The sequence below is a fragment of the Chelon labrosus genome (assembly GCF_963514085.1).
Source record: "Chelon labrosus genome assembly, chromosome: 3".
Lineage (NCBI taxonomy): Eukaryota > Metazoa > Chordata > Actinopteri > Mugiliformes > Mugilidae > Chelon > Chelon labrosus.
Genome location: NC_140339.1, coordinates 21,395,733 through 21,418,675, shown reverse-complemented (window position 1 = coordinate 21,418,675; position 22,943 = coordinate 21,395,733). Strand labels below are relative to the sequence as shown.

At 41.5% G+C, this 22,943-nt stretch overlaps 1 protein-coding gene across 1 annotated transcript; it reads right to left on the bottom strand.

Annotated features, from left to right (window-relative positions):
• Positions 1 to 26: 26 nt before the first annotated feature.
• fam120b (family with sequence similarity 120 member B) lies at positions 27 to 18,054 on the bottom strand. Its single transcript, XM_084541041.1, has 14 exons — positions 17,334 to 18,054; positions 16,818 to 16,955; positions 16,184 to 16,374; positions 15,247 to 15,380; positions 15,002 to 15,124; positions 14,735 to 14,926; positions 13,937 to 14,201; positions 13,653 to 13,836; positions 13,376 to 13,477; positions 12,632 to 12,804; positions 10,692 to 10,784; positions 6,516 to 6,722; positions 6,166 to 6,313; positions 27 to 2,668 (listed from the first exon to the last, which is right to left on the bottom strand). The coding sequence occupies exons 2-14, from the start codon at positions 16,951 to 16,953 to the stop codon at positions 2,388 to 2,390; spliced, it is 2,229 nt and encodes a 742-aa protein (XP_084397167.1). The 5' UTR covers positions 16,954 to 16,955; positions 17,334 to 18,054; the 3' UTR covers positions 27 to 2,387.
• Positions 18,055 to 22,943: the final 4,889 nt, after the last annotated feature.

Below are 22,943 nucleotides of genomic sequence, written 5' to 3'. Positions count from 1 at the left end.
GAGGTTTTATATGTCAATCAGTAATTGAGATGCTCAATACCCTGCTGGCCCCCAGCTCCATTAAAACTCATATATATATCAAATGTTTATCTTTAACAGAGGCCCTCAAGAAATAGGACTCCACAAATGAATGATGCTTCATGCCAAAATCATGCTTGGAGTGGCCCTCGAGTCATGTTTCTGTAACATTTCTTCTTCCCACATTAAACAAGACGTCATTATCTTACAGAAATGTATGACCACAAACATGTGTTTTAATATCTATAAACAAACAGTGAACGAAACAATCTCTTCAGTACAGTAATGTCATGTCATGTGTCTGCTGTTTAACAAAATTACATACGTATCCCGAATCCTTATATAATATATAGCATTTCACATGTCACATCAATCATGATAAACCTTTAAAACCGCATGTCAGCACATATTTCATATTATAAGTAATTCTACCTTGAAAGCTTAAAACATCTGACAGTGAATCAAAATACTGTTACATTGCTAGCTAATTGTTAGATATCGTCTCTTTTTACATCCACGTCCACCACAGGGTCACATGATAAGTAACAGTCTTTGGTGCCTTGAATAAAAACCCCATCGAATCAACTGTTGTAGATCAGCGCTGTTACGCCAAAGGAGCGACCTCCACGACTGCAAACTGGAGTGAATACGGAAGAGCCAAAAACTGCAGTTCCTCAAATGAGGGTGACTCCAAAAGCGAGTCAATCCCCACAGACCGCCATGTTAAAAATGTCCCACTTTACAGACAAAATAAACATATTTACAACCTGGTGCCAAAAATTCATGACATCTGCACAATTTTGTAAGTCACAATTACAACTCACCTGTTAAAATGATTAAAGTTTGGCACAATTTAGGGCATGGCTGCTATAAATGACCAATCGGTGGCATCTCAGATTGCTACCCGTCTCTCTCTGAGTTGCCACCTCAGCTCCATGCATACGCCAACTTCTCTGACCATTTTTTGAATCAGTCACACAGCCAAGATGGCGACGACCAAAGCCACCACACTGAGCTTCAAATCCGATCTTGGGGAAACCTTTGTGTGATGTAACGGATGGTTTGTCCAACTCTATATAATTACTCAACAATCTGATTTCTGCTATTAAGTAAATCCCTCTCCAATCTTTTCTTTTCGACTCTGCTTATAGGAGCACACACAAACACACACACACAGGCTGTTGAACTTTTGCTGCATCCTCTTCCTATCATGGTTTTATGATGTTCGTTCGGCTACAGGAAGACAGTCAGCCTGACTATACAGGCTATACATTCCTCATCAACCCAACAAACACACAGACGCCACAGCAATTTAACTCCCGCATACTTGTTCCAAGTGATATCTTGTTAGTTTCACAACAATGCAGTGATGCTTCAGATGTGTTTTGGGGGTCAAATTTTGGCATCTGGTTTTGTTTTGTTCTTACAGCAGCAAATAACAGATTCATGCTTATTGACTCAATACATTTAAGATGAAAGTTACATCAAAAGTGGAAAGTATGCATTTTGAAAGAAATGCAGAAATGGTTAATAATAGAAATATGATTAAATCATTTTGCATCATGAAGCTTTTAGGAACAGGGTTAGTGCAGTCTATGAAGACTGTTTTAAAAAAAGGTCATCTAAAACATATATGTATCTTCATCAGTTTATTTTACAGACAACTAACAGGCTTTTGTGTTTAAACAGACAGCAACCCTAGTGTCTGTATAAATCTGTGGCACAGATGTCCCATTTCATTTGATATTTAATACCAGCGTTACAGTTTCTCTAGTTAACCCCATTCCTTTAAAAGGATTATACCTGATTACACACAGCCTTTAAGACCTTTTCACTGTCAAAGATAAGAGGGCAACAGGTTTTAGGATTAACCACTGATCCACTTCTCAGTTGAAGTGCGTAGTGGCTCACTTTGTGTTTATTTGATGACTTCTCCTTCATACTGTTCATTTACTGTCCCGAGATAAAGCAGAGGCTGTTGACTGACTTCAAAAGTATCACCACTGGATTATTTTAAGATGTGAGGACAGACAAATTCAGGCTAAACTGCAAATCAAATGATGTATTCTTAAACTCTTAATTCTGCCTCCTCTTAATCCTCATTTCTCTACCTACTCCATCCTTTGGGCAAACATTCCTGATGGGTCATTCACTAATCAGTTTGTTCAGAGAAATTTGATTCTTTCTCTCCTTTCATCTCATCTTTCCCATCCTCTTAACTCCTTAAATCCTCCCATCTAATCCTCGACTCCTCTCCTTGCTGTTCAGGTCGAGTTATATTCCTGGAGCAGGACGTTGTGGCCTTCCAGGAGAGGAGAACTTAGAGAAGAAGAAGAAGAAACTCTCCAGATGTTTTTATATCAGTGGTGCTACCTTGGAGTCTGTTGGCCTCTACCTCTGTTGTACGATCGACCTCTGGACTGGCTCATGTTCTGTGGTCCTCCATCACGGAAGTTAGGATGAGATGAATGAAAATGTTGACCTCTTCCTCTGTGTCCTCCTCTCCCCCACGGTCTCTCTCTGTCTTCATATTCACCATGGTCTCTTCTGTCGTCCCCTCTCTCCCTCCATCCCCGTTCATGTTGATGGCCTCTCCTCCATGCTGTCTCTCCTCTTCCCCTCCAGGCCTCACCACCATCCGGAGACCCCCCTGAGGGTGAGAAACAAAGCTAAGGCTAATTTTATTTTATTTTAGTTGAGTTATCTGTGGTCATCTCACTGATTTGAAGTGCACAGGACCCTAATAAAAGTAATGTAACGTCAGCTATTTTTGGTGCAGCAAACTGACTAAACAGCATCCACCTAATCCTGTTGAAGCATCTGAGTGGCTCATTTAGTCATGAACCTGTGTCTCCTTATTTTTGGTCACTTAAAGGCAGCAGGATCAGCTGTATGATCGGCCTTATTATCACCTTTTCTGTTCATGCGGTCAGCTTGTTACAAATCCAGAAAACAAGAGAAGAATATTAGCGTTAATTTAGAGTCAGGCCTCCTGTAACGTCAGTGCCTGCTAAACAAGTAAGGAACATGTATTGTATACTCTTTATTAATAATGCAGCTCAAATTATTTGCTGGAACAAATAACTAGGAATAAACATGACTGCTAAAAGACTGCTTTAACAAAGCTGATGAGAGACTACAAATCCAAACAAACTGACAGATGCTACAAAACTCTTGACAGCTTCAGAGTCATTTAATAATCCCTTTGTTTTACTTTCTCTAGTGTTGTTTCTTACTTTGTATATGCAGTGTATGCCTGTCTGTAAGATTTTAGTGTGTCTGTAGATGTATTAGCACTCACTGTTTTATAAGAGTATTGAGCTGGACTAGTAATAATTAGTTTTATTAGTATTACAGTATTATTAGATTAATAATAAACTTGTGAATGAACTAATCTCAGTAAACATTAATGCATTTCTGTGTGTATAAAGAATGAACAAATGTTCTCCTCTCTCATTCTCAAATACAGACACACACATTCAGCTTGACTTTAAAGTCTGTCCACAATTATTTCAAGGCTACCCACAAAAAAGAAAAAGAAAAACCAGAAACGTCATATCACAGAGGACCCACACACATGAAGTCAGACAAACGCCTGCGTCGAAAGCTGAAATATTCGGAGAAAGAAATTTCATGAACCCACGCGTTTAAGATCTCCTGTCATCTAAAAAAAAACAACAACTTAAACAGAACAGATTTCTTCTGTATTTACGGTAGTCAATAGCCTTTGCTCTGCTACTTGTGATAAGGTTGATAAGCACAGAAAAGTTGAATGTTTCCACGTGTCAATTTAGCTGCCATTAAAATCTATTCTAGCATCAGAAAAGCTCGGGACATGCTTTTAAACTTCAGGAACTTTGACAGATGTGGCAGATTTTTTAAGCCAATTACAAAGTGCTCAAAATACAACTTCAAATCCTACTTTAGACTTAACTAAAAGGGCGCTTAGTGTAGCCTGCTACACTAAATCAGGACACAATCCTAACGTCCATCCACTGAGTGAAAGTGCAGAAAAAAAGCACATGTGAGCATGCCATGCGTAAGTGAACAATGTGTCAGTCAAGCCACAAGCACCAAAACGTTTTAAAGGTCTATTTCTGTTGTTGTTATGACTTTTGGAAAAGTTTGAGTTTCAGGGTAAAAACCAAAAGGGGGAGACAAATAAGATCAGAGAGAGAAACATGTTATTTTGACAAGACTGATGAAAGTTACGATTATCAGAGGAAGATTGGAAGAGAGCACTACTCTCTACCAGAATAAGATAAGTACTCCACAGCTAATGTGAGCCCATCTGAAAATGAGGTTGTTTTCATTTACTTTTTGTTCTTTTGGACAGAAATAAACTGAAGAGATGTGGGAGAGCAGCTATATTGGATTCACTGTTGGAGCGTAATTGCGAGGGCAGGCGGGCGGGCAGAGGAGATATTTGCTGAGGAGACTAAACATCAGGCCCGATTCCAAACAAAAACCAAACCGGGTCCTCAACGATACCACATAGCGCCACCACTGCTCTCACGCACACACACACTCACTCCCTCACTCACACAGACACACTCTTCATTTCCCCACAGTTCTGTAGTAATGATCGGTGTCTGCGTCTGGCAGAAATGAAACACTGAGGTATAAAGAGTGTATAGCCTTCCATCTATAAAACCAGAAACATCCTCATGAGGGTTGACTTGGGCAAAAAGCAGACAGTTCGGCGCAAATCTGAGAATCCGCTCCAACATGGCACGCAGAGAAAGGGTCGCAAAAGGTTTATAAGTCACAGGGCTGAATAGAAAACTACGGGTTCACGTTTCATAAGCTACTGCTGAGTCGTCTTCTGTGATCAACCACTGAGCAACACCAGTCTTGTACCAAGACAGAGCTACACTACAGTGAAGAACATCATATACACATTAACAAAACAGACTAGTACACGCGTAAGAATGTAAACATGTACAAGATTTGTATATAACAAGCGGGAAGGGTTTTTTGTGCGTGTTAAACATTCACAAGCACAAGAAAGAGAACTCCAATGAGAGATTAGAGAAGAAACAGACAGGAGAACGATAGAAAAATAAAAGGACAAAGAGTGAAGGAGAGGGGAACAACTGAGGGGAAGGGGAGCAGAAAGAGGGGAGAGACAGACGAGAGGAGTCTGTAATCAGTTAGTCTTGTTGTGTGTCTTAAAATAGAGCTCTCCCAGCCTATAAACAGAAACCTACTATTACTAGTGCACTGACAAAGCAAGTCTCCGATCCAAGCGTGCATGTGTGTGTGTGTGCACACCAGGCGGTATGCGTTAAGGCCGCAGCACACATGGAGCTCGTTACTGCACGGCCCTCTGGGTAATGTGGTTCTGTGAGGGGCCCAGAGAACTACAACCACAGATCAACTGTCAGATTAAAATGATGCCTCTCTGTTTGGCTCCAGGAGGGTTACAGCATCATCAGTTTGTCATGTGAGCAGTGGGTGTCTATCGCTCGGCTCACTGAACGCCTCTTAGTTCTCTCTGCTTTCAGCTCAGAATGTAGAAATTAAATAAGTGATGCTTTAAAAAGAAATTAGATATCATGGCATCTCCTTTTTGGGGCTTTGTTTTTCCTCTTTAGTTTACACAGTAGACACTGACTGCAGGAAAAAGGTCCCCAGCATTGCACCGAGGACTGTGTGGCTATATGGTATGTTTCTTAACCACAGAGTTGCAAAAGACCCTCGAAGCAAGATGCTCTCAAAATCTAAACTTTTTTTCTAAATTGCAGCAAAACTGTACAACACAAAGACGACAGAGCCAACCTTCCCTAGGGAAATGTTAAGGAGGAGTAAGAAAATGAAGGGATCACTTTATAAACATTATGGTAAAAACAAATCAAAAGTTAATAATCAGAATAGCTGTGTTTCTGTGGTTTCAAAAGATGAAAATGTGGGAAAAAAAATACATTGTGACCTTGTTTATGTATGATTTTGATTTCAGTTAAACAGCAACATGTTTTAAGAGAAAGCTTTCTTCACAGTGACTTAAAGGTGACAAACAGCAGAAGTGCTTTCACATGAGCTGGTGATAAAGTAAAATGACACTGTTCACTTTTACTGTGAAGATCTGATAAAAGCAGCCACCTGAAGTGACATGAAGATGGTCAGTATGTGTGTTGGATGTCTCACCTGTGTGTCTGCCTCTATACCTGGCTGCTGGCGGGTTTTTAAAACGTTGCTGTGGTGGGTTAGGTCTGGACTGCAGGTCTCTGCCTCTCTTTCTGCAGGTCTCTAGGAGTTTATCCCTCAGCTGCAGAAACAGAGACAGGCAGGACAACTGCGAACAGAGACAGACGTTAACACACTATAGATTACACACATATCCATTTAACACATGAGTAAAGAGACAAAAATTACAGTGGTCATACATGGCGAAAAATGAAAACAACATCCAAGTAGTAGCAATGGTAGTCACTTTTTTTCTCTCTCCTAAAACCAAGCACACACATTCCCCTTTTTGTTGACTTGTCTCCACTCACATCGCTGTCCAGCAGCTCAGCTTTCTCTGCGCCGCTGTGTGCCAGCAGGTATTTTGACTGGAACAACCGTCCATCGAAGCTGTGCCAAGGCATCAGGGCAGCGTTGGGCAGCGGGCAGCCACTGGCACAGTTAGCACCCAGCAGGTGGCTCAGTCCTCGGACATAGAGGGATCCCAGCTGCACCGCACGACTGGAGAAGAAAGGCAGCTGAGAATGAAGAAAGAAATCTGGTTTTATGTTTGGATGTTGTAACTTCTGTATCGTTAGGTTTTTTCATGTCTTGTGTTCTCTTTTGTCACCATACTTGGAGATAGATGACACATCTGCAACATTGCATCAAGCAGGTCACACTTGACTTCACCGCATGTGGAAATAGCTCAAAGTTGCACAAACTTCAACAGTATTCCTCACAGCCGGTCACTCCACTGTCCATGAAGACATTAAAATCGAGGAGGAGCATTAAGGGCTGGTGGACAGATTTGTGGGGTGGGCTGGAAGGAATCACCTTCTGCTTCATGTGGACAAGACCAAAGAGATGGTGATTGACTTCAGGAGGAAGGGAACAGCTCCCCTGCCCCTCAGCATCCTTGGTAGGGGATGTGGAGGTGGTGGAGGATTACAAATACCTGGGAGTGACCATCGACAACAGACTGAACTGGAGGGCCAACAGTACAGCTGTGTACAAGAAGGGCTGCAGCAGACTCTATTTCCCAAGGAAGCTGAGGTCCTTCAATGTGTGCAGCAAGATACTGGAGATTTTCTACCAGTCTGTTGTGGCCAGCACCCTTTTCTCTGCTGTGGTCTGCTGGGGGAACAGCATTGCAGCCAGTGACGCCAACAGACTGAACAAACTGATCAGGAAGGCTGGCTCTGTCACTGGCTGCAGAGAGGAAACTTCTGAATCAGTGGTGAAGAGGAGGACTCTGAACAAACTGTTCATGGATAACCCTGACCATCCTCTCCACCACACAATAGACAGACAACGGAGCACCTTCTCCAGAAGAACGCTACAGGAAATCTTTTGTTTTTGCTCATTAGCACATGGTTGTTTGGTTGTTGGTTGTAAATTCTTTACATTTCATTGGTATTTCATTTTTAATATTCACCTATTTCAATATTAACATATCTTATAATTCTTGTAAATATTGTGCATAGATTTTTGTTTTTATTTCTCTATTTTTTATTTTATTTATTTCTTGTTAAATAATGGCATAAATGGTCACTCTTAGCAGATTTGCTGTAGCATTAGTGTGTATGACTATAATTCATACATTTTTTACTGTTGTGTTTTCAAATCAGTCTAGTTGTAAAGAACCATTTGCTTCTTCAATATGTGTAGTGTCCCCATAAATTCTCTCATACTTGTTTCCCAACCATACCTGCTTGGTCCTGACACATACTGTAAATCAATTAAATATCTTCAGACCACCCACTTCACTGTTACTTTACTCTGTTATCTCCCGCTCCCTGTCAGTTGACAGAGAGGTATCTGTTCATTTATCTTTCTATTTGTGGCCTCAAATGTTGGGATGACTACACGTAATGGTTCATGTCTTGGCTTTCTTTGGCTCATTATTAAGTAAGTAAGTAGTAAGTAAGACATCATGTTGTCTATTTTTTGCACAGTATCACATGCCTGAGGACATTATGAATTATGAAACTAAAAAAGAAATGGGAGGACAAAAAAAATCTACTTTGTATCTGATCTTAATAACTGTTTACATAGATGCTAAATAAAATCATCTGATAAGATTTATGCATTTCCCTGCCCCAAAACATCAACCTGAATCTAACTTTTTTGACATGTACCGTGGTCTGCCAGAAGAATTTTGTTTTACCAACTTCATTGACAACACTGAATTAATTCAATAAAAAAATTCATTAAAAAAAAAAATTAACCACGGTGGAACCAAAGTAAAAACGTCGACTCTCCTCTTTCTTAACACGTCCTGTTGTTTTGCTACCACCATGTTCTTGTTCATCCTGCAAACTCGTCACGTCACCTGATCTTTACCATGTGTGCGGCAAACATGTGCAGAAAGAATGTGTTTATTCCAACCTGAGAGAAGCGATTAGATAAAGCATTTACACGGTTATTAGGTACCAATATGTTCCTATTCCGTAGATTAGTGAAGGGTTTCGCCACCAGTGTCCTGCCAGCTGCTCTGATTGAGGTGCTTACATGATTATTATTCAGACATATTAACGCCCAATTTCGTTCTGACTGTGTTCTTATTCTAATTGTTTGTTGTCATCGTAAGAATGACAACACTGACAGCCTTTAATCTACGCTATATTCATGACATTAAACAAACATAGCTTACAGATGCTATATGCTACTGAAAGAAAAAGAAAGAAGAAACTGGAGGAGGACATAGAGAAGATCAAGCTGACTCCAACAGCAGCAGTCTCTGACAGCAGGCAGATGTTCTCTTGTCTATCTGCTCTCACCTGTCCTCTGGAGATAGCGCTGATAACAGTGATTACGTGTACACACACTCAGCCCTGCCTGCCACCTGCTTCAGTCAAACACAGCTTCACCTTCTGAAAACAATGTAACACTGGACAGAGACACAAAAGCTCGAAGGCGCACACAAACACACTGACACAAAGAAAAAAAAAGAGGCACGAGAGATAGGGAGTGACATGAAGAGAGAGAGGGAAAAAGGGAAAGTGGCCGAGTGTAAAAAGTCGAAGAACATGAGAGTGCACAAAAGGAGAGGGACAAAGACAGAAAAGTGTGCGCATGAGTGTGTGTGTGTGTGTGTCCAGTGGGGCGGAGTGTGCGTGGTGTAAATAGCTCCATGTGGTGAGCGTCAGCCAGGACAGACAGGCGACTGTCGCCAGCATACTCTCCCTGTCACACACACACACACACACACACACACGCCAAAATCACAGTCCCATGGGGAGGAATGTTGCAACAAAACCAAGGCAACCTACCCACAACCCCTTTCCCCTAAACACACACACACAAATCGTATGACTCATTTTCACTCAGTCGAACACACACTTCTCTCTAATAAATGAACAATTCAATAAACAACATCTTTGTTTTATGTGGTTTCGTTGTTAATGAAATACAGAAGACGATTTACACAGTGATGCGTTTTTGCCGCAGTGAGACTCTTCAACTGCGCTCAAACACACAGATGTGAAGATTGTGCACACAATCAATGAGTGAACATTTGTCCTACCACATCTAAGTGTATACACTGTACGTGTGTGTGTGTGCAGTTTGTGTGTGTGCCTAATCCTTACACTAGTCACTCAGTTAAAGCCCCTCCTGCAGCTCTGAACCTCTCCCAGACAGCATATTCAAATCAACGCCCAGCCCTAATTATTGTGTAGAAAACAGTCAAGCAGCAAAAATACAAATTACTAGACATAAGTATGGTAATTAAGCAGTAAAAATAAATGGGGCTACAAAAAGGCAGCAAACACAACGGCCATTTTCCCAGAGAATAGAAAAGCACAGCTGACTTGGTGATGCTCGTATACGCTGTGAGAACTACAAGTCACATGAAACTTTAGTGAATACTGTGAGAACATGGCAGTATCACTGCTGTCTTGTGGACTTCAGCCACTGTTCTGATTAGGACTTCAACTGATCATTATTTTTTAAGTAATGCCTGCAGTGGTGATCTAAAAATGAACCACTGTAGCTCATCTTATGACTGAGCACAAATTCCGCTGAAGTTCCACAAACTTCTGTAGATAGTTTAATTTTTAGTAGCCTGAAAAATGACACCAGAAATCATTAAAATATTATTTGGGCATTAACTAAAAACAGATTTAACTTCAAAAACATGTGTTTTTAACATGTTGACTTCTCTTTTAAAAGATCTATACAAATAAACACTCTCTTTTGTCTTTTTAGTTGTTTTGTGTTGTTTTCTTGGAAAGACCAGAAATCAGAGTCTTATTTGTGTTTTCTCTCTTCAAGTTCTATTAATGGAAACATTTTCAGAGCTGTGTTTACCGCACAAGGTCTTTGTTTGCTGTAAACGTCAGCGAACGCTGTCTTCTTGCAGCAGGAAACACTAAAATATTTGGCTTTATCATGACAAAAACGAAGAGTGAATCAGATTTTCTTTAAAGAAATCGCTAAAAGCTCAAAACAACAGGCTATTTTTATAACTCGTGTGTGTGTGTGCGTTTGTAGTTGTGACAGACCTCAATCTGTTGCAGCTCCCGAGGAGATTTTAGTCTCAGACACACAGCCTGGCTCAGGTAAGCATCCACATCCTCAAGAGACAACGTTTGTACCTGAAAACACACACATAAACAAACACACACACACACAAAGACAAAAATATATGGTTAGCCAATTCAATCACATCCCAGTGTGTCTTCTGTGTTGGTCAGTTTGTTTGGTCTGCTCACTGTGCAACAACGCAACAGAGAAAGAAACAATGCTGACACAGAAACAAGGCTGCCCAGTTGTGTGTACAAAACAAACAAACCCAGGAGTTATTTAAATAGAAGAATGAAAAGGGAATGTGAATGCAGCAGTGTTCAGACAACAGCTACTATTGTTTGTCGGGCTGTCTGCTCGTCCTTAATGATCCGCTATTCTAACGGTCCATCTAACAACCTACTGTCCTGTCTGTCTGTTGGTCCTTCATCCATTTAAATCACTGGACGTGAATGTCTCTTTGACTGTCGATCTTTCTGAGTTAAACAGGTTAAGCCTGTTTGAGATGGTAAAATTATGCGAAAGGGTGAAAACACGAAGTTGCTACTAAAATAACAGAACCAAATCCTTTGGCTGGACTTGGGTGGTTGAGATGCATCACGGTTATAGTAGTCAACAAAAAAATATAAGATTCTTGCACTTCTGCATCCATTTTAATGAGATTTTAGTTTACTTTTAAGATCCATTTTCACTTGGACAAAGTTATAAGAGCATATTGCTCCGAGTCAAAGTTTCCCTATGAGATAACATATGCCGTGGTTCACAGGCCTCATCAAAAAGACACTCAATCATTACCAGTTTATGTATCTCATATAATATGACAAACAAAGATAATTTGACTCATCAATCATTTAACTTTACTAGGGAGGCACAAAGGAACCATTGTTACCAGCCAAGTTATCAGCCAAGTTGATAAATAACACTGCAGTATAATTTTTGTTTTACTTCCATCACATGACGCATACAACTTTATCCAGGTGATGTGAACCAGAGAGCTCTGTTGTGTTAAAGCTCAATCAGATGACGTCCAAACCAAAAGCACAAATCTCTGCTGCTTTTGCATCCTTTGAAAATCAATCACAAGGCTTCACAGTAGGATAACATACAGCTCAGATTTGAAGTTTATAGTTTCGCAATCAGAATAAGCACTTTCACAAGCACTGACGTGAATTAAGAATTGTGCCTTGAAATATTTAAATCCTTCGGATGGTTATCAGAGCTGTTGTTGACGTAAGAGCTGGAGTTACAAAGACCAGCGTCTGTGGCTAAACTGGGCTCTCTGTGGGTGATAATGGCTGCCATCAAGCCAGGACAAAACAACACAGGACAGAGCGACAACAAGCGATGTTTGACTTCACATCACACTTCAACAAAGGAGGAGAATAATTGTTGTGTATGCGTTATAGACGTAAATCCCAATTCAAAAGCTGACTCGTATGTTTATAGATACTGTCTTTCATTTTCTGTTTACATAAATCAGCGGGTGTAGATTTTATACCCGTTCATTTAAAGTATTAATCTATTCGGCGGGGGCTATGGAACAAACATGCAGGCTGACCGATGAAAGCCCCAAAACACATATCAATGACAGTGGAGACAGCATCATTTTCAAAGTACAAATCACTAGTTATGTCTTCACGGAGCACCCAACATGACTCAAGAGAAGGCCGTAGAACTGGATAAAAACACCTGGAAAACCACAGCAAATCCCTCAATGGCATTTTCAGCTAAAAGTTTAATTTGTTGTTTGTGACTCATTTATTTATATAAATCATGAGACGTAAAAGTGAATAAGTCCAACGCTGGAATAATCAGAGTACATGCACAAATCCAAGTTTGTTACACTCCCTCATAAAAATACTGTTGTCAACACTGATTTTAATTTGGACTAACTTTGAAACAAGCAAGCTGACGGTACCTGTAGGACTATGTACATGACCAGACAGACAGCCGCCAGGAGACAGTCTTCAACTGCTCCGTACAACTCAGAGAGCTCGAGGCAGTCAAATATTGAAAGGAAGGCTGTCAGGCGAAGACCAGAAACCTCCGGACGAGTGTTGAACCATAACATGTCCAGACTGGGTTGATCACCTGCACATTCAGACAGAAGAAAAAAAACACCACAGGACTTTGCATAAACAGGTCCTTTATGTAATAACAACAGCCAGAGAATTAATGGCCAAATAGTGTGTTCACATTAAAGGTGAAAAGGCAACAGACTACAATTCATTTTTAATGAAAGTTGGCAATATAAAGCTACAAACTGACACCCGTTGCTGAGTGATGGGTGTGACACGCTACAAATCAAAGTTAAGCTGACGTTAACTTTATTCAAGGCTTCAATGAAGTAGTTAATCTATTCATTTTTAAATGGATAATGACAAAACAACATCAAAGAGCAACACTTCAACAGCGACTCTGACGATGTAGCTGGCTCCGCTTAGCTGTTCTATAACTTTTGCTGCTTGCAGTTTGAATATAACATTAGAGGTTGATCTAAAACTGATTAAATAACAGAGAAAATATCATTCCTAGAATGAATTTCAGCATGTGACAGACTCAATTTGTTGTTGTTTTTCATTCTAAACTTAAAGTGCATGGACTTCATAGTATCTAGTATCTGAATCTAGAGCAACAACACGTATATGAGCAGATACAGTACATGGAAGTGTGACTGGAACAGCGTGGACCATATCAGGTTCCTTTAAAGGGTTTCCGGGGAAGACAAACCATTCCCTGATTGCTGGAAGGTCCACAGTGCTGCCTGAAAACACAAATTGTTCAATTTGAATAGACTTTATGGCATTGCCTGCAAAAGACATGGCACAAACTCCACAACCTTGTTATTTCTTCTGAGGTGCGTGTTGTATGTCAATGTGGGCAGTCTGAAAGGTTGGTGATACCACAGCCTCTCTGTCACATGGAAGAGTGAGTCTTACCGTCCTTCCCGAGCAGCAGCAGTAGACCGTAGATGCGTTGCCTACAGGGCTTATAGACGAGGGCCTGAGGTAGCAACTCATGGTCGTCCTCATCCTCCAGAGTGTTGCTACATTCAGTGACCCCCACACACACAACAGTGTAAACCATGAAACCCTCTGCTGCTATATGCTTCTCTCTACATGCCTGTGGAAAACCACACAGTGAAAAAAATATTGAGCCATTCTCCTATTTGTTACACTGAAAACTGCAGGGGATTCTACAGGGCAAATACACATGCATATACCTTTAAAATATCTGGACTGATGTGTTTTTCAAAGACTGACTGAGGTGCAGAAATGTCATCCAGCTCGTGACCTTTCTGTCCAGGTAAAAGGTAGGAGCAAACTCCCCTTTGCAGGAGCTCTCTTTGAGGAGCAGACAAATTCAGACACAGTGGAACAACTCCAGTTTCTTCATTCTCTCGGCTACATGAAGAGCTCACGAGATGGGATAGTGCAAGCACCGCCTGCCCCTGAGGAGCACCAGAGTGTGGTGTAGGGTTGTTTCTCCTGTGAAAAACATTGTAAAGAACGTTACTTATGCTCACTGTCAAATGTCTTTACAGGATGAAGCAGAATAATTGACACAATTTTAAATGTGAAAGGGAGAACTTTATTAATATACACCGATCAGGCATAACATTATGACCGCCTTACAAATATTGTGTAGGTCTCACTTGTGCCTCCAAAACAGTTGTGACTCATCAGAGAATGGACATGTGCCTTCTGAGGGTGTCCTGCGGTGTCTGGCAACAGAATGTTAGTGGGGGCCTTTGGGTCCTATGGGTTGAGGGGAGGGGCCTCTGTGGATCAGGCTTGTTCCAGTACATCCCACAGATACTTGATCAGTTTGGGATCTAGGAAATGCCAGGTCACACGATGGTCAATGTTATTTGCTTCTCCTCTAAGTGGTTTTAATCTTGTGGCTGATCGGTGTATGTAGCTCATGACCCAGCTGGCATTTATGTAAAAGAGGTTAAGACTAGAAATTAATCTTCAATATTCATATGTTACAGCAAATAAACTATAAACACTTAAGATACCTGTATGTTGTTATGGCATCGTTCCTGATATGCTGCATATGCCCCTCGGACACCACGTCGTTACCTAGGAGACAGGCCAGCAGTGGTAGCTGGGTAATTGTCAGTCCAATGGTTTGACAGAGCCTTTGTCGGTCGTACATGACTGTGGTGAGGTTGTTTATCCGCAGCTTTGCCACAGACAAGTAGGGGGCACTTAAGAGATAACACAAAACTACATGGTCAGATCAGACAGCTTGTCAGCATTTTCCACAACTTATCATTACAAACCTGTCGTATATGAGGAAGTCTGAGTCCTGTCCCAGAATGCCCATGCAGCCATGCTGACGAGCGTAGCTGGCAATCTCATAGTCCGCCTCCCGCACAGAGCAATATACTTCCAGACCCAACGACCTGCAAACATAATAAAACCCCTCCAATGAAACATAGTTTTTGAAACACATAACTAGTGATCACATTGCATGTATTTTGTCCAAGATGGCTACTACAATAAATTCAGCTTTGTAAACACTGACCTGAGAGCAAAGGGTGTGAATGTTGCCAGACCAGAAGGCAGACAAAAGAGCTCCCTGCCCGGCTGCTCTCCATGTTGTTTGATGTGGATAAATACTTTTGACACTTCCCCGTTCACTCTGCGTCTCCTCTTCACCTGTAGATCAGAAAGGATGTCGTTTATATGCACGAGAATGACACCAAGTACAGTTGCTATATACATATATATGTACATTCCCTTGCCAAAATATTAGGTACACCAGTGAAAATAAAAGTATCCTGATATAACAGTCCTGCACTATTCAGTTAATGTTCAAACATTAAGAAATTCAACTGCACGATCATTTAGGAGGATGCAATTTGTGGTGCGACTAAACTGTGATGAATTAAACACTAAATTATTCATTTTTATAGTTTTTGCAAAAATGGGGTTGTCAAAATAATAGAAACATGTGTCAGTACAACACAATACAATTCAATAGTACTACAAACTACAGCCTCTAAAATGAAAACACAGTTAAATTACAGCTCTCTCAGTTATTTTAACCAAAAGCTGAACACTGTAACTTTCATGAAGCTTAGATTTATTGCAGGTATGTATTAGAATACATTCGACTTTACTAGTCTCCCTAATGAACTGCCAAATATCAGTAAATATATAAAGTGTATATCAGTAAATGTGCATCATTTGTAGTATGTGTATACAATAAATACAGAGAAGTGCAATTTGTGCAAGTAAATGCAAATTAACTGGATGCTGCATTTGTCTACAAATAGGTACAAATACGAGTATTATCTATGCTAACCAATAGCTGTGGTAAAAAATGTGACTGTAAGAAACAAGAAGGCACCTCCTACAATAGGTGAAAAACCAACCAGCGTGTGTTAAAGCGCTACAAGAAATAACTCTGTCAGTAAAAGATGTTAAGTTACAGCAATCTGTTATGTTTCTTTCCTCACCCACTCGTGCCTCTTCTGCTCTTCCACAACTCCATCAAAGAAAAACACCAGCCTGATACCTACAGAAGTAAATGCCTCAACCCAGGTCTTCAGGATATCCATGTATTCCTTCCACTGCCCCCCACATACCCAGTCCTTGCATGAGTGCCAGTGGCGCAGACAGGCCATTCCATCCACTACAAGTGTTGGGCCTGAATGAGAGAGAAACACAAATGTAACAGAGAGTTGGTCCGAAGGTAACTCGCTCATAGCAAACAGATACTCTCTGAATCTGTCAGAATCAACTTCATTGAAAAAAATGATAAACAAAGTTGCAGTCATAAAAAGATGTCTTCACATGGAAAGTTATAACTGTTGTCAACATTAATAAAGACTTAAAATGCATTATATTGTTTTACAAACCATTTAATAGTTCTATTCATATACTGCTTATGCATAGTAAATGCAGGTTTAAAGAAAATTGTTACATTTTAAACTACTCCATTTACATAACAGAATATAAGTACAAATTATATACAGAATACTCAACCCAACGAGGCATGAATTAAAATGAATAGTGTTATCTATCATCTAAATGCTTTATCTCCACATTCACAACGCAGTCACATAATTTAAACACTGAAATAAACTCAACTGGTGGTGTCAGCTGTGGCTGTGCAGCCTTGCTGGCTTTTGACAACTTGATGTCTGGCCATCTCTCTCAGGTTGACTGTCACACAGGCCTCTGGACAGCAGCGGTCCATAAAATACTGAAGACCTTTCACACCCATTCCTACAGAAGAGAAACAAAAAGACCAACAGAAAGACAGAAAGACAAATTCACTGGAAACCTCTTAGATAATTTATAGAAGTTTCATAGATTGGTACTTTACTTTCACATCATAACACCGTGTATTTTAACTATTTATTGCGTTTCCATTTTACATCATCTAAGCAAAAAGACAAACACAACGTGACAGCTCGTCAAGATTATTAAAACCACTGTTCAGTTAGAATTGGCATGATGGCTAACAGTTAGCTTAGTTCCTATCTGCTATGTTCATTTATTTTGAGTCGGTACCGTTTTCGTGTCCTTACAAACCCTTAGAATAATAATAATGTTTTATATTTATAAATACTACCTATCCTAGTACTCAAAGAAAACGCTTACTTTTAAATTTGGGCGTACTTCTTGAGCAGCATTCATCCGTGCTGCTTACTTGACGTAAATACAAATTACTTCCGGATCCACGCGTGGCGTCATCACGCTGCAAAACAAAGCCCACGTGCTCGGCGCATGGAGCCCACCAAGCCCTCCTTGTATTATAGGTTTATTAAAAACCTGTCTGCGTGATTAATACAAATGTTACTAATGTGCAGAGGTAAAATAAAACCTAATGTTGATCGACATGGAACTGATACTGCTGTAATTAAAAATAAACATCCTAAAGTCATGAATGAGAATCAGCCATTGTTGTTTTGTGGGCTCAGTCCTCCCCATAATACCTCTCCAGGCAAGGATCAGAGACTGGCTAATTGCTCTTCTGGAGAATGGGGGCTCTTCTCCGGAGTCCCAAGCTATTAGGTCTACCTTCTCAGCACAAAGCACCCCCGTCCTTTCCACTCTATTGTCTGAGCAGAACAGAAATAAAGAAAGGGGCATATGCTGGCTGTCAGTCCAGCTGTCAGCATCTGTCGTTCCTCAGCCACATGCTCTGTAGGCTTTAAGGACAATCCACCTCTCCCAAACAACTGATCTTCAAGGAGGGAGGAGCTGTGTGGTAAATCTGCCTACCATGATTCTCTATCACCCTCTGGAGAGTTACGACCGTTGAACTTGTGGAGACAACACAGGAATTTTGATATCATTCAGAATGTGGTGCGGAAGGGTTTTAAGCTTTCCAAAATCATCTATGGATAAAATTGCTACAGTTGCATCTTAAATCTAAAATGATCTGCATTCCTATCGCGTACAGATGTTGAAACAACAGCTGCTTCATCTATTCTGCTCTTTGCCCACTTGACTAAAAGTAAAAATCTATGTTTGAAAATGTTCCGCTTTCTGATCTGTAACAAGTTTCTTTTGCTGAGATGTCTAACAGAGAAGGGGGAGTAAATGAGATGTCTCAAGTTGTTGCTTAAACATATGACCTGTTAAATTGGTGCCACTACTTCCCCAAATCACCAAGAAAGCACCAAGAAATATTTACCCATGACAGGTTGTACACCACAAAGTTTTGCCATTTCCCATTAAGTGATTAGTTTGAACAAGAGAGAAAATAAATCGTCATCGTATGTTGACAGTGAGGGTGTTTTCATGAGCACTCTGGAGGACTTTTGTATTACTGCAAGTGATGGAAAATATGTGTTTCCACTTCATACATGATTTGATCAGGATTGTGCTATCTTCAGTAAAAGATATGATAACAAAGTGTTTTCTGATTGTGCACACACAATACTCTATACACCTGTATGTGCACAGAAATTTATTCACGCTCCTGCACACAGTAACACAGTAACCAACACTGCGCTACTAAGGGGCTTATAAAATCCTGTGCACTCAGTGTTTGGTCTGTTGCCTATTCATGTTGGATCTTTTCAACTTCCTCCTCCTCCTCCACTGACTCTTCCTTCTCGTCTTGGATCTCCTCCCCTCTGAGTTGCTCCCCCTCCCCTCTCCTGACCAAAGCTTGACTCAGGAGAAACAGAGGCAGATGTTCCAGGAGCACACGACTGCCCTCATCCCCACCCCACCCCCAACACCTCCCATTTGTACTGGATCAGCAGTTAACCCCCGGAAAGAATTGACCATACAAGCACGCACACACTCATACAAAGAACTCCGCTGCCCAAATCTATACGGGCTCAACAGTTGTCCAACTGAATGAACAACACACACACATATACACACCAACTCCTGTCCAGATCCTCCTCAGGGTCCATGATAGTAGCCACCCCGGGGTCAGGCCTGGTGTCAGCGTCCAGAGCCCAGGGTCTCTGTGGGCAGCTGGCCTGGCTAATCCTGCTGCTGGAGGCCACTGCTTCTCAAACTAAAGGCCAAGGACCCCTGGGGGGGGAGCACAGCTCAGAGATCTCAGGGAGCTGGGAGTGTGCGATTTGTTCAAAATGCAGGGGGTTTTGTTTGTGTGTTTGCTTGCTTGCTTGAAATCCAAATCAAACATTAAATGTCACGGTGAGGCCACAAGAAAACATTAGTGTCGTGTAGGAATTTAAAAGCCAGATTATCACCAGCACAAGTCTGATTCATCTTCAAAATTTTATTGTTGTGACCTAAACTCTGAAGAAAAAGAACATAATTAAAATCCTAGTAATACAGAATAGTTTAATTTCTTTTCTGTTATTGACTGTTTCAGTTTTACTTGATGTAAAACACACTGGATGAAGCAGGTGTCAAACAAACATCTTTGTATGTATCTGAATTGGAGGAACACTGATATTCCAACAGCCAAAAGGTAAGCATGAGCCGTCTTTATACAGACTGTAACATATTTTCCAGCTTCATTTAAAGGTTAGTGATAGGCCTGGCCAGACCTGGGAGACTATGGGTTTGTCAAAATATCATTTATTTTATGCCAGGGGAAAAGAATCAGAGAAGTGGAACTCTGCAGAAAGTTGTGATTTTATTAGAAGTAAATATAACGGGAACCAATGAGGTAATAGTCATAATTAACAACAGGAAATTGTGCCATCCTCACAGTTACACAACATAATTAATCAAACCAATCCCACATGACGGGTGCAAACAAAAATAAACAGATACACAATCAAACAAGCGAACCAAACCTCCTTTTCACCTAAAGAAGTAAAGTGCACCCACACAGAGCTCAGAAGCTGCCGGATGGCCCACTGATGAGGAAGGTGGAAGCATAGCGCTAATTATCGTCACACATTGAGGCTAACAGGTGGTGTAAGTCGCTACATTCCTGACTGGGATGGTAGGTGGGCTGCCTCAGGTCTTCATGGCGCAGATGGAGGTGAGGTGAGTCTCAAGTTTCTGACCTGATCACAGTGTTGTGGTTGCTGGAGGAGCCTTATCCATCAAGACACTGTCCTGGACACACGACTCTCCCTTTATCCTTTATCTTATAAGAAAGATCAGATCAGCACTCATCTCTCTCTCTCTCTCTATCTATCTATCTATCTATCTATCTGTCTATCTCTCTATCTATCTATCTGTCTGTCTATCTATCTATCTATCTATCTGTCTGTCTTAACATATGGATGATTGATGATGGATGCAGTGACTGCATTTTCAAACATTTGTATAATTGAATCTTGGCCTCTGTTCAGTCATTCGTGAGCCCTTTCAGCCCAGACACAAATTAAATATCTCAGTCCCTCACTCAATTAAAACCAGCATCCTTGCTGCGCTTGTGTGAGACCAGCATAGAAAGAGTTACAGACTTAAATTGACTGATCAGAGTCCCTGTGAACTTTGATTCCTACAACTGACCAGACCAAAGGCTGATATGCTATGTGCAACGATGTGTGTGTGTGTGTGTGTGTGTGTAGCTGGTGTGATGGTGATGATGTGGAGGTTCCCACGACGGCCATCCATCCATTTCTTGGCACATACACTCACCCGGGCACACACACGCACAGGCCATATGGCCACCTCATACCGTTGCATGCCTCTACTGTGATTTGGCCCTGGGAGCAAGTTTGATTCGGACTCCTCTGTGGGAGGAGAGAGAGAGAGAGAAATAAATGAGTAAGACATGGAGTGAACACACTGACACAGTTAGGAAAGAGAAGGAGGAGAAGAAGAAGTGGTTATGAAAGAGAAATTAAGATTGTATGGAGAGATAGGGAAGCCATTTGGTGGCTGGTTGGTGTTGTGGTGTTTGGTGAGCAGATGGCCAGGGCTCGAGGAGGGGCGTGTCTTGTCCTCGCGACCCTTCACAAATCACACGATTCTCCCCCAAGGGGCTCGCGACTCGCCGTTCAATAGGAATCAATGGGAATTACTTCGCGAGAGAAAGGGATGAATGGGCGGCGGGGCGCGAGACCTCTTCCTTTGTTGTTCCCCTGCGTGTCACAGAGCTCCTGGTCACATACACACACACACGCACGCACACACTCTGACAAGCGCTCGCACGCGCAGTTACCCATACACACACACACACATGGAGACAACAGGAAAGCACTTCAGTTAAACAATCGACCTCCAGTTAAACAATTTTTTAACCTCATGCGTACAAGCGCGCGCGCATACGCACGCACACACAAAGAGGGATCAGAGGGGAGGAGTTTCTACTTTCTGCTGTTTCCTTAAGACACAATTAGGCTGGAGAATCTCCTGGCATAAATTATGTGTTAGGGGTAAAATGTCTGTCTTGATGCTCCTGAAGGAAGGAGGGGGGGTCACTTTCCATCTCACCATGCCTTTCAGTCACGCTTTGCTGGCGTAATCGGAAAATGTGTGCCACGTCATGGTGATGAATGACTGATAGTATATTGGCCTAATACAGAGCAGGAGAGAAAGAGCACCGGGGACCTCTGAAAGTCGGGATGAGTGTAAATAAAAGGCTTCAAGAGAGGGATTTTACGCCACGCCACATAGGAGCGCTGCACACTATTGACACGGGGGCTGAAATCAACTGGTTAAATGAAATGAGGGGCTCGGAGCAGCGTCCTGCAGCTAAACACACATACGGGTATCTGGAAAGACGGTGGCAGGCAGGGATAATAGTGTTAAAGCTGAAGGTTAAAGGCCTTTCAATCAGGCTCAAGGGGTGTAGAGAGCGCACCATGGACACGCAGCCACATTAGACATCCCAAGCAGGGGTCATCAAGCCTATGCAGTGATGGGACTCCAGCTCTCACATGACTGTGCATCAGCTGTGTATGTGTTGTGTTGCTGACCCAAACAGTGATGCTATGCGGAGAGAGCAGCTCCAGTTAGAGCAGTTAATTAAGATCCCATCCTCCCAGGACGTGTGTCTGTTCATGTGTGGTGTACTCCGATTCACTTGTTCTTCAATTCCAACGCATAATGATTTAGATAGGGTGTTTGTTATAACGTGAAGGATGAGGTGATTGACAAGTGTGGCACTCAAACCCACTTAACTGCTCCGTCCAATCAGCACCTCCCTCCCCATCCTTTCATAACTCAGCACTGTTTTATAAGTAACTCAGAGAAGACCCACATTTGTCTGACTCACTTGCACCTCCAGATTTCTATATTATTGTATTTATTATATTGTTATCAATACTCATCCTTCCCTCTTTACAAAACACGACGCTCATTAGACAGTAATGGCTTAGAGCTGTTTGTGTTTACTAAAAGGTGGACAATATTCACGGTATTCTAACATCAGTTACGTTGGAGCCAAAGATGAGCTCATGCCAACAAGTGCGCATTCTTCCCCACATTTTTTCTGCGGTTATACACAGATATGGAAATTAGACAGTGCCATGATGTCTCATTAGCATAGACAGAGTATACGCACAGATTTACTTTGAGCACGAGTATTAGTTTGTGCTGTTTTATCTCTTCTGATTCTTTGCAGGTATTGTGATATGTCATTATCAAACATGTTGTAAGATTACTGTTTGTGCAACCATGCCTTCCCTCTGTCTCTCTCTCTCTGTATCTCTGGTGTTGTATTATTGTGGGAGAGCAGGTGCTGCCGGCCCAATTACCATACAGCTGAAAGCACAAAGAAAAAAAAACTTTACTCCCTCTATGACTCCCCTCCTCCTCCTCCTCCTCCTCTCTGTCCTCCCCCTCCTTCTCCTCACAAAGTCCCTTAATGAC

Bases quoted from the DNA above. Each gene is read 5' to 3' on its own strand.
- fam120b (XM_084541041.1), bottom strand. From the start codon at position 16,953: ATGGGTGTGAAAGGTCTTCAGTATTTTATGGACCGCTGCTGTCCAGAG. The intron at 13,478-13,652 runs GTAAGACTCACT...TTGTGTTTTCAG, and splicing joins GCTGCTGCTCGGGAAGGACG to GCAGCACTGTGGACCTTCCA. The intron at 6,723-10,691 runs GTCTGTCACAAC...CTTCATTCTCAG, and splicing joins GGGAGCTGCAACAGATTGAG to CTGCCTTTCTTCTCCAGTCG.